Source organism: Penaeus monodon, chromosome 38 (genome assembly GCF_015228065.2).
Source record: "Penaeus monodon isolate SGIC_2016 chromosome 38, NSTDA_Pmon_1, whole genome shotgun sequence".
Classification (NCBI taxonomy): domain Eukaryota; kingdom Metazoa; phylum Arthropoda; class Malacostraca; order Decapoda; family Penaeidae; genus Penaeus; species Penaeus monodon.
In genome coordinates this window covers 28348811-28361345 of record NC_051423.1, presented here as the reverse complement: position 1 = coordinate 28361345, position 12535 = coordinate 28348811, and the positions used below count along the sequence as shown (strand labels likewise).

The 12535-nt window shown below is 35.1% G+C and overlaps 1 protein-coding gene across 1 annotated transcript; it reads left to right on the top strand.

The window, feature by feature from the left end:
- Positions 1 to 485: 485 nt before the first annotated feature.
- On the top strand, positions 486 to 10342 carry LOC119596445 (DNA polymerase zeta catalytic subunit-like). Its single transcript, XM_037945694.1, has 15 exons — positions 486 to 658; positions 977 to 1131; positions 1329 to 1529; positions 1830 to 1942; positions 2514 to 2655; positions 2876 to 3006; positions 3299 to 3485; positions 3722 to 3820; positions 4028 to 4171; positions 4544 to 4792; positions 5733 to 5846; positions 6160 to 6350; positions 6584 to 6811; positions 7043 to 7328; positions 8198 to 10342. Exons 1-15 carry the CDS (start codon positions 526 to 528, stop codon positions 8363 to 8365), a joined length of 2541 nt encoding a protein of 846 aa, XP_037801622.1. The 5' UTR covers positions 486 to 525; the 3' UTR covers positions 8366 to 10342.
- The last annotated feature ends 2193 nt before the right edge of the window (positions 10343 to 12535 follow it).

Here is a 12535-nt window from a genome sequence, read left to right as displayed (position 1 = left end):
TGTGAAGTAAGACGGGTGTATTGTATGTGATGTGTGTGTGTGCGTGTGTGCGTGTGTGTCACACATGTGCATTTGTATATGTGTGTACATGTGTGTTTGACAGAGAGAGAAAGAAGAGAAGGGAAAGAGAGAAATAGAAGAAGAAAAAAAAACAAGAGAGCAAAAGAAAAAAAAAAATTGTATGTATATGTTTGTGTCTGTGTATATATTAAAGTGTGAGATGAGGGAATGTGATGGTTTTGTGTTTTGAGTGAGCATATGTGTTAGTAAGGATGTATGTGTCTGTATTGTGTGATCTTTGTGTATATGGCTGTGAGTATATATATGTATAGTTGTGTAAGTGGTCATGTGTGTGTTTTTGTGTCATTGTATACAAATTAGGAGATAGACAGATAGAGGAATAATAGATGAATAGATAAGAGAAACAAAAATATAGATAAGGAGTATGTACATAATCCCAAATAAAAGGAAAAGGGAAAGAATAAAGAATGCGTCTCATGATTTCAGCACGAGTTCCTCACAGTAATGTGCCTAGAGTGCCACGTTACCACAAGGCCTGGACTGCTACCAGACCCTCAGCTTGACCCCATTTCAGCTATCTTGTTCACCATCATTCAGGATGTTCCGGACGACCACCCAACTCCACAGAAATTGAAAGGTGGGTGATATTTTTTTCATAAGAGAGTAAAATATTTGTTGGAGTATTAGTGGAAATATGAAGTGCTTCTCTATTTGTCAATTCATATATATATATATATATATATATATATATATATATATATATATATATATATATATATATATATATATATATATATATATATATATATATATATATATATATATATGTATGTATATTTATTTATTTGCATTTGCATTTATTTGTGTGTGTATTATTACAATTTCCTATCTGAGTTATATGATATGTAGTTCTTATCTACTTTAGTGTAATTATAAAATAATTTCATCAATACAGGTGCTCTGGTAGTAAGCAGTGGAGGCTGTGACCTGATCACACGGTGTGGCGTCACTGACCTCTCTGTACTTCATGTTGATAGTGAGATTGAAATATTTAAAGAAGTTGTCAAGTTGGTTACCACCTGGGATCCAGATATGTTAGTTGGCTATGAGGTAATTATTGTTTTTTTCTCAATATGTTTATTTGTTATTTTTAAAAATTACAGTGTGACTTTTTGATTGTATTGTTGAATGAGATCCTTTTTTTTTTTTTCCTATCCTTTTTTCTCCTTTTTTCATATTCCTGTGTATGCCATTTTTGTCATGTAGAGTGATAATTTCCTGTTAAAACAAAGCTTCCCCCTAAACAGGTACAGATGTCATCTTGGGGTTACTTGCTTGAGCGAGGAACAGCACTGAAGCTGGAAATCATCTCGCAGCTCTCTCGCGTTCCTGAAGGTAGCTCCAGTCACTTCGCCGAAGACATGGACGAGTATGGTGCTGACCACACCTCACAGATCCACGTCACTGGCAGGATTGTCCTCAATGTGTGGAGATTAATGAGGGCAGAAGTGAGTTACGAAGCAAATCATTTTTCTAGGACATAATTATCATTTTGTTTATATCTAAAGTTATCTTTTTTTTAATGTAGCTATAGATTAAAAAACATTTTAATTTTTTTATTTTTTTATTTTTGTATTTGAAACTTTATTTATTTTTTGGATAATTTTTTTTTTATGTGCACATTTCTGTGCAGCTTGTTATATTAATAATATTTTTATATTTCCTTTGTTTCTATTGTATTTGTCATTCATCTTCATGTATTTAAAGCTTCTTATCTCTTCATTTTATCTCTTAATATTCTTCCCCAGGTGGCGCTTCAAAGCTACACTTTAGAGAATGTGGCATACCATGTTCTTCACACCAGAATTCCGTATTTCCCTCATGACTCTCTGAGAAGGTGGTGGTCAGAGGACACAACAAGGTGAGGTAGTCGGCACCTGCCATATATCCATTCTAGAGATTTGCTGGTAGTAATGTGGTATTAATCATTTATATGTAATTTTAGATGGATGTATTTCTTTTATTACTTCCTTTGTGTTAGAGTGATATGCTCTACACAATATACATTGTGTATAGAAATATAGGAAAGTAACAAATCAAAAGATTAATTTCTTAAAGACCAGAAATACTCTTTGAACAATAAGTAGTAGTAATGGCCTTTGTTACACACTAATTATTCAAGGCTTCTTTCTATATAGCTATGATATATTTGTAGACCATTTTCTGAAAAGTAAGGGGTGTAGTCTGTATGTGTAGGATAATGTAGACAGATTACACAAATATGTATGTACTTAGCTCATGCTTTCCTCACAAACCCATCCACTCCCCCTCAAACGCACAAGAATGTCCTCACACTTAGTATATAGATAAATAGTTAAGTATTACAAATATAAATACATAGATTATTGATGCATATATTTATGCATATTTGTAAGCAGACACTCAACTTTTTTGTTCTCATTTATTTTATTTTATTTATTTATTTTTTGTAGATGGCGCACCCTGGAGCACTATCTAAATCGCTGTAGTCTCACAGTAGAACTGCTACACCGGTTAGATCTTATTCATCGTACAGCAGAACTGGCAAGGGTGTTTGGAATTCAGTTCTATGATGTATTGGCTCGTGGATCACAGGTTGGTTCCATTATTTCATGTTTTTGTCAAAATAATGAAGAAATTTGCATGTTTATAAATATGTATGTGTAAAGTATGTAAATGTATATTCATATAGATATAAATGATATATTGCTTAATCTGCAGGATACGATTTCAAGTTTAGGTATTTCACATCATTATTCTGATCGAACTTTCAATAACTGTAATGTTCCCATTGCTAATGCTGTTCTGATTTCAGTATCGTGTGGAATCAATGATGCTGCGTCTAACGAGAGGTGCCAACATGGTGGCAGTCTCTCCCAGCATCCAGCAGAGGGCTGCCATGAAAGCCCCTGAGTGGATTGCTCTCACCATGGAACCAGAATCAAGGTATGAGAATGATGATAGGCTGAGTGATAAATGCTGTTGTGTGACAGAAGCCAAAGTGAATGAGTCAAGTTTTGAGAAGTTACCCATGTTTTGTTGTTTTCCTTTTGTTTCTTTTACTGTTGTATCTTCTCCTGAATCCCCACTCCCATAAATTTGAATTTTGAACAGTTATTGATTAAACAAGAAGTCCCAAAGATTGCATTGGATCATGTCTTCCACCAATACCAGTTATATACAGATAAATGACTAATATGTTACTGAGATTTGCACTACAAATAGAACTTTTTTGCAGATTCTACACAGATCCAGTTGTGGTGCTAGACTTCCAGAGTCTTTATCCTTCCATGATGATTGCATACAACTACTGCTACTCAACATGCATTGGACGGATCAACAACCTAGATGGTCCACAGCCTATTGAATTCGGAACATCCCACCTCAGGGTCAGTCCACAGGAACTCTCCAAGTTTGTGGATAAGGTGAGAACATATTTTTTCTCACTGGTTGTGTTTTCTTAGTTGGAAAACTTTCGAAGCTTATTTAAGAGATTTACTTTTTACTTGTTTTCTCTTTAGCTTTTATTACTTAATGAATAATATTTTATCTCTATAAATATAGATAGATAGATCTGTATAAAGATATAGATAGATTACATATGTACTTTTTTATATAACTTTCAAAAGCTAATGATATGATTTATTTCCCATTGTTGCAGGTCAACATATCACCCTGTGGTATTGCTTTTGTACCTGCAAGTGTCAGGAGGGGTGTTCTTCCTAAGATGCTGGAGGAGATTTTGAATACAAGGATAATGGTAAGTGCTGATAAAATTTATTTTTGAATGGTATATGTTAACACATGTAGACTGAAGAAGAAAGGTCTTCTGCAGCTCTTATGCATCTTTTTCTCATTTAGTAAGTATAATACTAACCTTTCAAAGCAGTTTTCAGTTTATCAGTTCTTTGCTAATTTTGATACTTTAATAATTTGATAGTATAATTTTTTCAATTCTTGTTTCCAGGTAAAGAGGATGATGAAAGTGTACAAAAACGACACATCTCTTCAACGTGTGCTCCACTCTCGCCAATTGGGGTTGAAGCTCATTGCCAATGTTACCTATGGTTACACCAGTGCGAACTTCTCTGGCCGCATGCCTTGTTCAGAGGTGAGATGAGTTTAAGGCACATTGAAGGTCTAATCATGTGCTTTTTGGCTTACTGGTTATAGAGGCTATAGTGAGTAGTGATTTATGAGGACTTATAAGTGTACTCATAATATAATGATATAATGATTTTATTATTTCATTGTTATTATCCTCCATTATTACCTTTTTATTGTTATTATATTACTATTATTATCGGTACAAATTTCATATAATTTCATACCAGTAGTTTTTAGGCTGAAAGATAATGACACATAATTTATCAGTAGCATGGTAGATTATAATCTATAATAAAGATGAACTAAAAACTGATAGAAAAATTAACAGAATGTAAAAGATGACAGTGTTTTCAACAAGTTCCTGTGCTACTTTCAGGTGGGTGACAGTGTTGTGAGCAAAGGTCGCGAGACCCTAGAGCGATGCATTCAGTTCATCCATTCGAACAAAGCATGGAAGGCCCGTGTTGTTTATGGAGACACAGATTCCCTCTTTGTCCACCTGCCTGGCCGCACGAAGGACCAGGCATTTGTCATCGGCAGCGAGATTGCTGAACAGGTGACGCAGATGTACCCCAAGCCAGTCAAGCTTAAGTTTGAAAAGGTGTATCTACCTTGTATTCTGCAGGTAAGTGTGTGCGTTTTTTTCTTTTCTTTTCTTTTTTCTTTCTTTCTTTCTTTCTTTCTTTCTTTCTTTCTTTCTTTCTTTCTTTCTTTCTGTCTGTCTTTCTTTCTTTCTTTCTTTCTTTCTTTCTTTCTTTTCTGTCTTTCTTTCTGTCTTTCTTTCTGTCTTTCTTTCTGTCTTTCTTTCTGTCTTTCTTTCTTTCTTTCTTTCTTTTACATCTTTTATTTTTGCATCATAGCATTTTTTGAGCATTTTCTTCTCTCCAATCCTTCCTCTATGCTCCTCCTCCATCCCTCTCTTCCATCCTCCTCTTCATCATCATCACCATTCTCCTCCTTCTCCTCCTCCTCCTCCTCCTCCTCTCCTCCTGCTCCTCCTCTCCTCCTCCTCCTCTCCTGCTCCTCTCCTCCTCCTCCTTCTCCCCTCTCCTCTCCTCCTCCTCCTCCTCCATCCTCCTCCTCCTCCTCCTCCTCCTATCCTCCCCCCTCCCCCCTCCCCCCTCCCCCCCTCCCCTCCCTCCCCTCCTCCTCCTCCTTCCCTCCTCCCCTCCTCCTCTCCTCTCTCCTCCTCTTCCCCTCCCTCCTCTCCTCCCCCCTCCTCCTCCCCTCCTCCTCCCCTCCTCTCTCCTCCTCCTCCCCTCCCCTCCTCCTCCTCCTCCCCCTCCTCCTCCTCCTCCTCCTCCTCCTCCTCCTCCTCTCCTCCTCCTCCTCCTCCTCCCTCCTCCTCCTCCTCCTCCTCCTCCTCCTCCTCCTCCTCTTTCCCTCCCCCCTCCCCTCCCCCTCCTCCCCACCCCCTCCTCCTCCCTCCCCTCCTCCCCTCTCCCCCCTCCACCACTCTCCCCCCACCTCCTCCTTATCCTCCCCCCTCCCCTTTCTGCATCTGATATTGATTGTTTATATATTATCCCAATATCAAAGATTTTAATTTTTTTTCTCTCCAACAGACAAAAAAGCGGTATGTTGGCTACATGTACGAGACTCGAGACCAACGTGATCCTGAGTATGACGCCAAAGGCATTGAAACTGTGCGGAGGGATGGTTGTCCTGCCATTGCCAAAGTAAGGATGGGAGCTTTTTATTTTGAGACTTTGGATGTTACATTGCCAGTGAGGTTTTCAAATTGTTTGATAAGTCTAGTCTATGTGACTTTTATTAACATATTGTTAGGCTTGTAGTAGTCACTTCAGAAGTATTATTTCCTTTTTTTATTGGATCTATATGAATGGATCTTGTGGATATTCTTATATTGCTAGTAGGTCACCTTTTTAGTGTCTTATTCAGTTTAACTTGAAAGATTTGAGAATACTTTGCCAATATTCAGTATTATTGCAACCTTGGTTAGTTTTAACAGTAGGGTAAAACCTTTAACAGATCCTAGAGAAATCCCTGCGGCTGCTCTTTGAAACGAAGGACGTCTCACAAGTGAAGGACTTTGTACAGAGGCAGTTTGTTAAGATTCTCCAGGGAAAGGTATCCATCCAAGATTACATATTTGCCAAGGAATACAGAGGAGTCAAGGGATACAAGCCTGGAGCAACTGTCCCAGCCTTAGAGCTGGCAAGGTATGTGTGTGTGGCTTTTGGGCTGGGACTGCAGTTAAACATAAGGAATATTTTATTGATAATGTAAGAATTTAATATTTAGATGGTGAAATGCATTAAAGTATCAAGATTGTGGAAATTCCTCAGTGCACCCTTCTCAATATTTTGATTTTATTGACATGAGAAAAAAAAGTAAAAGGCAGTTTATTCAAGTTTATTTCAAGATTTATGATTATTTGTACTTGTATCTGCAGACAGTGGACACGGAAAGATCGCAGGAAAGAACCCAGGACAGGAGAGCGTGTCCCATATGTGATTGTGTATGGTGCTCCTGGATTACCTCTCATTCAGCTGGTGCGATCTCCAAAAAATGTCCTATTAGATCCTGCCCTTCGCATCAACTCCATCTATTACATCACCCGAGCTATCATTCCCCCTTTAGAGAGGTGCTTCTCTCTGTTAGGAGTAGATGTTAATTTGTGGTAAGTTGTAGGGAACAGTTGTTTCGCTGCCTTATTTCTAGTGTAGGTCTTGTTCAGTTATGTTAATTGTAGTATAGGTTTTTAGTAACCTTAATTACTGTGTTACTTTTATGTTGTGGAAATATATTTCTGTTTAGTGTTTACTCTAATAAATGTGTGCACAAATTTTGTGAATGGTGTTTACCTGTTGGAAGTGTTGCTGATATTTGGGATTTGCTTGTTTCATTGCAGGTACAATGATTTACCAAGACCAGCAGCCCAGCAAAATAAAGCAATAGCTGAAGCTAGTCATGGAACCCTTGTGAAATCTGTTGCTTCACATAATTCGCGTGGAATGTCAATTGCACGATACTTCACACCCGTGTCCTGCGTTGCTTGTGGGGCAACCACCATGACAGCTCCAACATCTCAGGGACCTGGGCTCTGTCCAGATTGTAAGACTAAACCACAGACTACTGTTTTGTGTCTCAATGAAAAAATACGGTCCTATGAAAGGGCACTGGAACATCTAGGAAAGGTTTGTGTTTTTAGTTTCCTTATTTTGAATGTCTATATTTTTAAAATATCTACATTTTTAATGTGTCACGCCCTAATTATTCCTTTGCTATAAATCAAAGTAATAGGTATTCTTCTTTGTAATTGCTATTGTAAGTATGCAGTTGCATGTGGTCTCAGACAAGATTTATTTATATATATATATATATATATATATATATATATATAATATATATATATAATATATAAAATATATAAAATATATATAATATATATATAATATATAATATAATATATATGATATGTAATATATATAATATATAATATATATAATATATTTAATATATATAATATATAATATATATAATATATAATATGTAAATAATATTAATAATATGTAATAATATGTAATATATGTAATAATATGTATAATATATATGTAATATATGTAATATATGTATAATAATATGTATATAAATGTATATTATATATGTAATGTATATTATTATATAATAATTTATATATATTATATATAAAATATATATATATATATATATACATATACATATATATACATATATATACATATATATACATATACATATACATATACATATACATATATATATACGCATATGTATATGTGTATATCTATACGTGTATATATACACGTGTATATATACACGTGTATATATACACGTGTATATATACACGTATACATATGTGTATATATATATATATATACGTATATATATATATATATATATATATATATATATATATATATATATATATATATATATATATATATATAATATGTATGCATGTATCTATGTATGTATTTATGTATGTATATATTTTTTTAAACATTTACATTTTTTATGCCTACAGGTCTGTGAAGGCTGTTTGGGTTGTCACGTCGCTGATATTGAGTGCATTTCTTTGGATTGCCCTGTTACATACAAGCGAGAAGAAGCCAGACAAGAACATATGCTTGCTTCTCAGCTTCAGAAAGTGGTTCAAAATGTTGTTGAGGCAGGAAGTACAAGTCCTGTGTGATTATTGTTTGATGATGTAAGGTTTATCCATTGTATTTGGCATTTGCCTTTTTTTTTTTAATTGGGGGGAGGGGACATCTGAAGGAAAGCCTGTAGTAAATTGGGAACACATACTTTTGTTAAATCTTATGAGTGAATAAACACAGATACACATGTGTAAACCAGATAAACAAATACTCAATGATGGTTGAAAAAAAAGGTGTACTGGCAAATAGGTTAAAAAAAACTGGGTGTTAGAATTTAATTTTCTTTGTTTTTTTTCAATAACTTTCTTGGTTTTTGAAATGTTTTGTCTCATTTACTTTTTTGTGTTGTTTATGAGGCAGTGTACAATTAAGAACTGTCTGTCTCATCTGTAATAGGTTTATTTTAGTATAAGAAGAGATGAAAGCCCGGTAAGTTAGATTTTGTTGCCTGTTGAGAGTTTAATATAAAAAAGAAAAAAAATTGTGGATTGTCCTGATTATGAAATCATACTGTTAGATACTCTGATCGGTAAGGTAAAAGGGTAAAGATTTTTAGGTTTACTGTTTTGTGATCTCATTTTGACCTTTTAATTTGTAGTTTCATATTTGTTGATTGTATCTTATGTAAATATTTGTATTTATCTTTCTGCTGTGTGAAGCCACTTTTTTGAAGATAATGTTTTATAGATTGATAACAAAGTGAATATGTATGGTAATAAAAGTGTACAATAATGAATAAAACAATACCTTAAATGTTGTGACTGACTTTTGAAAAGACAACATTCACATGGGGTTATTGAGTCTTTGACAAACATACTACATGCAGCTATTTTAGCATGGTCCTGCAATATATTATTATGTAATATTAATTGTAATTATCAAATGAATAATGAGAACAAAATCATTATGATACCAGTTTAATTGTTATTTTTAAAAATTCTTTAAGTTTTATGATGATTATGTAATATTTTGTTTTTTAATCAAGGATAGGTTTTACATTACTTGTCGACAATTCTGTCACAGGGTATGTAAAAAGCCTGTACTCATTTGTTACCATTGAATATTTTCAGATGTTATTACTTAAGTTTTGTGTTCAGTGTTATAGTACAAATGTATTTTGGATTTTAGTCGTGGCGTCTTTTTTTTTTTTTTTTTTTTTTTTTCCTGTTTTGTTTTCATTATTTTCGGCTTTATACAGTATATAACTATCCTCAAATGCAGAAAAGTGTCCAAGGGAAATAGCAGTATTTTGTTAGTTGTGGTTCCAGATATGAAAAGATCATAAAAGGTGGATGTGAAATTTGTTAGGAAAAAATAAAAAGACACAAGTATTTCTTGAATTTTTATAGAGGCATTTTTTGCATGGTGTGGCTCAAAATGGGAGTGAAATTGGAGTTTTTTCCACATTATTTACCATCTTATTTTTTATTTTTTTTAAAAATCTGATTTTAATCTCTTCTCTTTCTTTCCTTTTAAAGCATGCATCATTGATACGTTTCTTTTATGGTATTTTAATTCATTCATTCTCTCTCTCTTTCTTACTCTTTTTATCTTGTCTCTCCTATTTCCTCATATTCTTTTTTTTTTCATTTGTAAGTGTATTTTTTATCCCATATTTGGAAGATTGTGTCTGCCAATAATTAAAGTACAATTCCTTTCCTTTATTTTCCCTTTCCAATGAGTTATCACCGATTGTATATTTTTAATAACTGCAATTTCGGAATTTGAGCAAGGTTTTATTGTGTGCATTCAAGTGTCACAAATGTGATTTATGTGATATGATCAGTCAATTTAACCAGTAAATATTCTTTTTATTAATAATAAATTATTTTTATTTTAATTGATTACACTCGGCATTCATAATGTGTGGTTTTATTGACTGCTTCTATCACAGTTGTAAAGTGTACACTATGCAAAACTATGAATATATAATAATATAATGTACAGTATAGTATTTATGAATGTATATGGTGTAACTTTTTTACTGTTGATTAAAGGTTGGACGTTTTTAATTATTGGTTTTCAGTCACAGTCCTTCAACAAAACTCAGAGAAAATTAAGAACCTATCTTCTTCATCAGTTTGGACATGAAAGGAAAAACTGATTGTCTGCATAAAAGCTATTATGGAAGTAATAGCTTTAGTTATAAGATTTTTCATGTGAAAAATGTTGGCTGTTACTTTGGAATCTAAAATCACATTTTTTTAAAAATCTAAAATCACATTTTTTCTGTTGTATCATGTGTTACAGCATGGATAATGCAGCTGCTTAATGTATATATATGGCAGACTGAAGAGCTAGAAAAAGTATCTTTGTGAGTCCAAAAGTACATGTATTTCTCTGCCATGTCTGAAACAGCCAGACGTGGCATCCAGAGTATGTCCTTGATTAGATCCTTGTGGTGAGTGCAACCTTGGTGAATTGCCATCCTGGTGCATCCTTTGAGTATGATATTCGTGAATGCGTCCTTGGTGGGTGCGACATTGGTGAATGCAACATTGGTGGGTGCAACATTGGTGTGTCCTTGGTGAGTGTGTCCTAGGTGAGTGCAACATTGGTGGGTGCAACATTGGTGTGTCCTTGGTGAGTGTGTCCTAGGTGAGTGCAACATTGGTGTGTCCTTGGTGAGTGCGTCCTAGGCGAGTGCAATATTCGTGGGTGCAACATTGGTCGGTGAGACATTGGTGGGTGCGTTATTGGAGAGCGTCCTTCTTGCATCCTACGTTATCTGGTCCGGCATGATACCCAAACAATACAAATACAAAACTATATAGAGCCCCGGCCGTTATCCCCCCCCCCCCCCAGCTACACAGAAGGCTTAAGCGAACCCTTCACCGGATATTGGGCATTAGTTATATTAAAGAAAAGTGGTTCCCAAGCTTTTTTCATTCTGTTACCCCCGACCAATATGTAACAATCTCCATGGCCCCGTTCAGTGCTTGTCATCACCTCTGATTCAGTTGTTTACTTGTTTTAAATAGTGTAATGGTGTCAATGGCTATAGGATAACACTTAAGTAAGTACTATATAAAGATAAAATCCAGTTATTTCGACGTCATTGTTTATATCCGTGTGTGTAGCTGGCGGTGGGATTTACTGACGTTGGATGTATTATAGGCTGTTCTTCGTCTATGTATATCAATTTTTACTTATTATGGAGGATTATTTATTAGTTTGGCCGAAGAGCAAGTTAAAAGTTAGTCTTAAAGAGTTCTGGATAGAAACAAAAATTAGAGTACCACCTAAAACAACAAAACCAAAGCACGTGTTATTAGCTAGCATTTTCAACAGTTGCATATAATGTAGCGATAAACGAACAGGAAACATCTGTTTACTACAAAACATAACAATCTAGTCTTTTTGCTCATGACTGGATAATTACTTGAAATTATCAGGTGCGTCAAGCGTGACCATTCGCGGCGCATGCCTTACACACTTAATTCACATGTAATACCTTCATCGTCATCACCAGCCAAACGTATGAGTGGGGTTATGATAAACAATGTAGAGACTTCAAAATTCTTTCTTTGTTTCCAGTTCTAGAGTGGATACTCCCGCCAGATTCAAAGAATTGTAATTCCTAATGTATCCGTTATTCTGTTGTGAAAAACTCCCACAAAAAAAAGGAATATCACTTATTTTCACTCCCGACTTCTCCCTCGTCTCAGGTGGAGCCCGTTGGAACGATCCAAAGGGGAATCTGGTGAGTTCTACGAGGGAAAATCTTGGGAAAATTTGACCTGGAGAGTTTCATCACTTATTCATTAATGGATGATTATCCACAAACCGACTGAAATGAATTAAAGCTTTGTGAAGAATTGCATCATTTGATATTACCATTAACATTATCATTATCTTTATCATTGTCACTGTCATTACCAATGCAATTGTCATTGCCATTAACATGATTTTATTTCCCACTTTTACTACATGCTTTGTTTGAGTCCGCATATGTTCTTTAGAGTCTACGAACTCCACTGGAGAGTATCGCGCGGCCTCACCCATGTCTAGTCTAAAATCTAAACTCCAACGTCTTATCAAGACTCGGTGGAACAACCTAAGCAAAAGCGACCAAGCAGGGGCGAGAACTTCCTGTGGGACAAGGCGCGTTCGGAAATCCCCATCCTCGGATCTAATGGCGAGCACAACGAGCGTACACAATCCCAGAAAGAGTAATAATTGGACATGTGTTGCATTAAATCAAA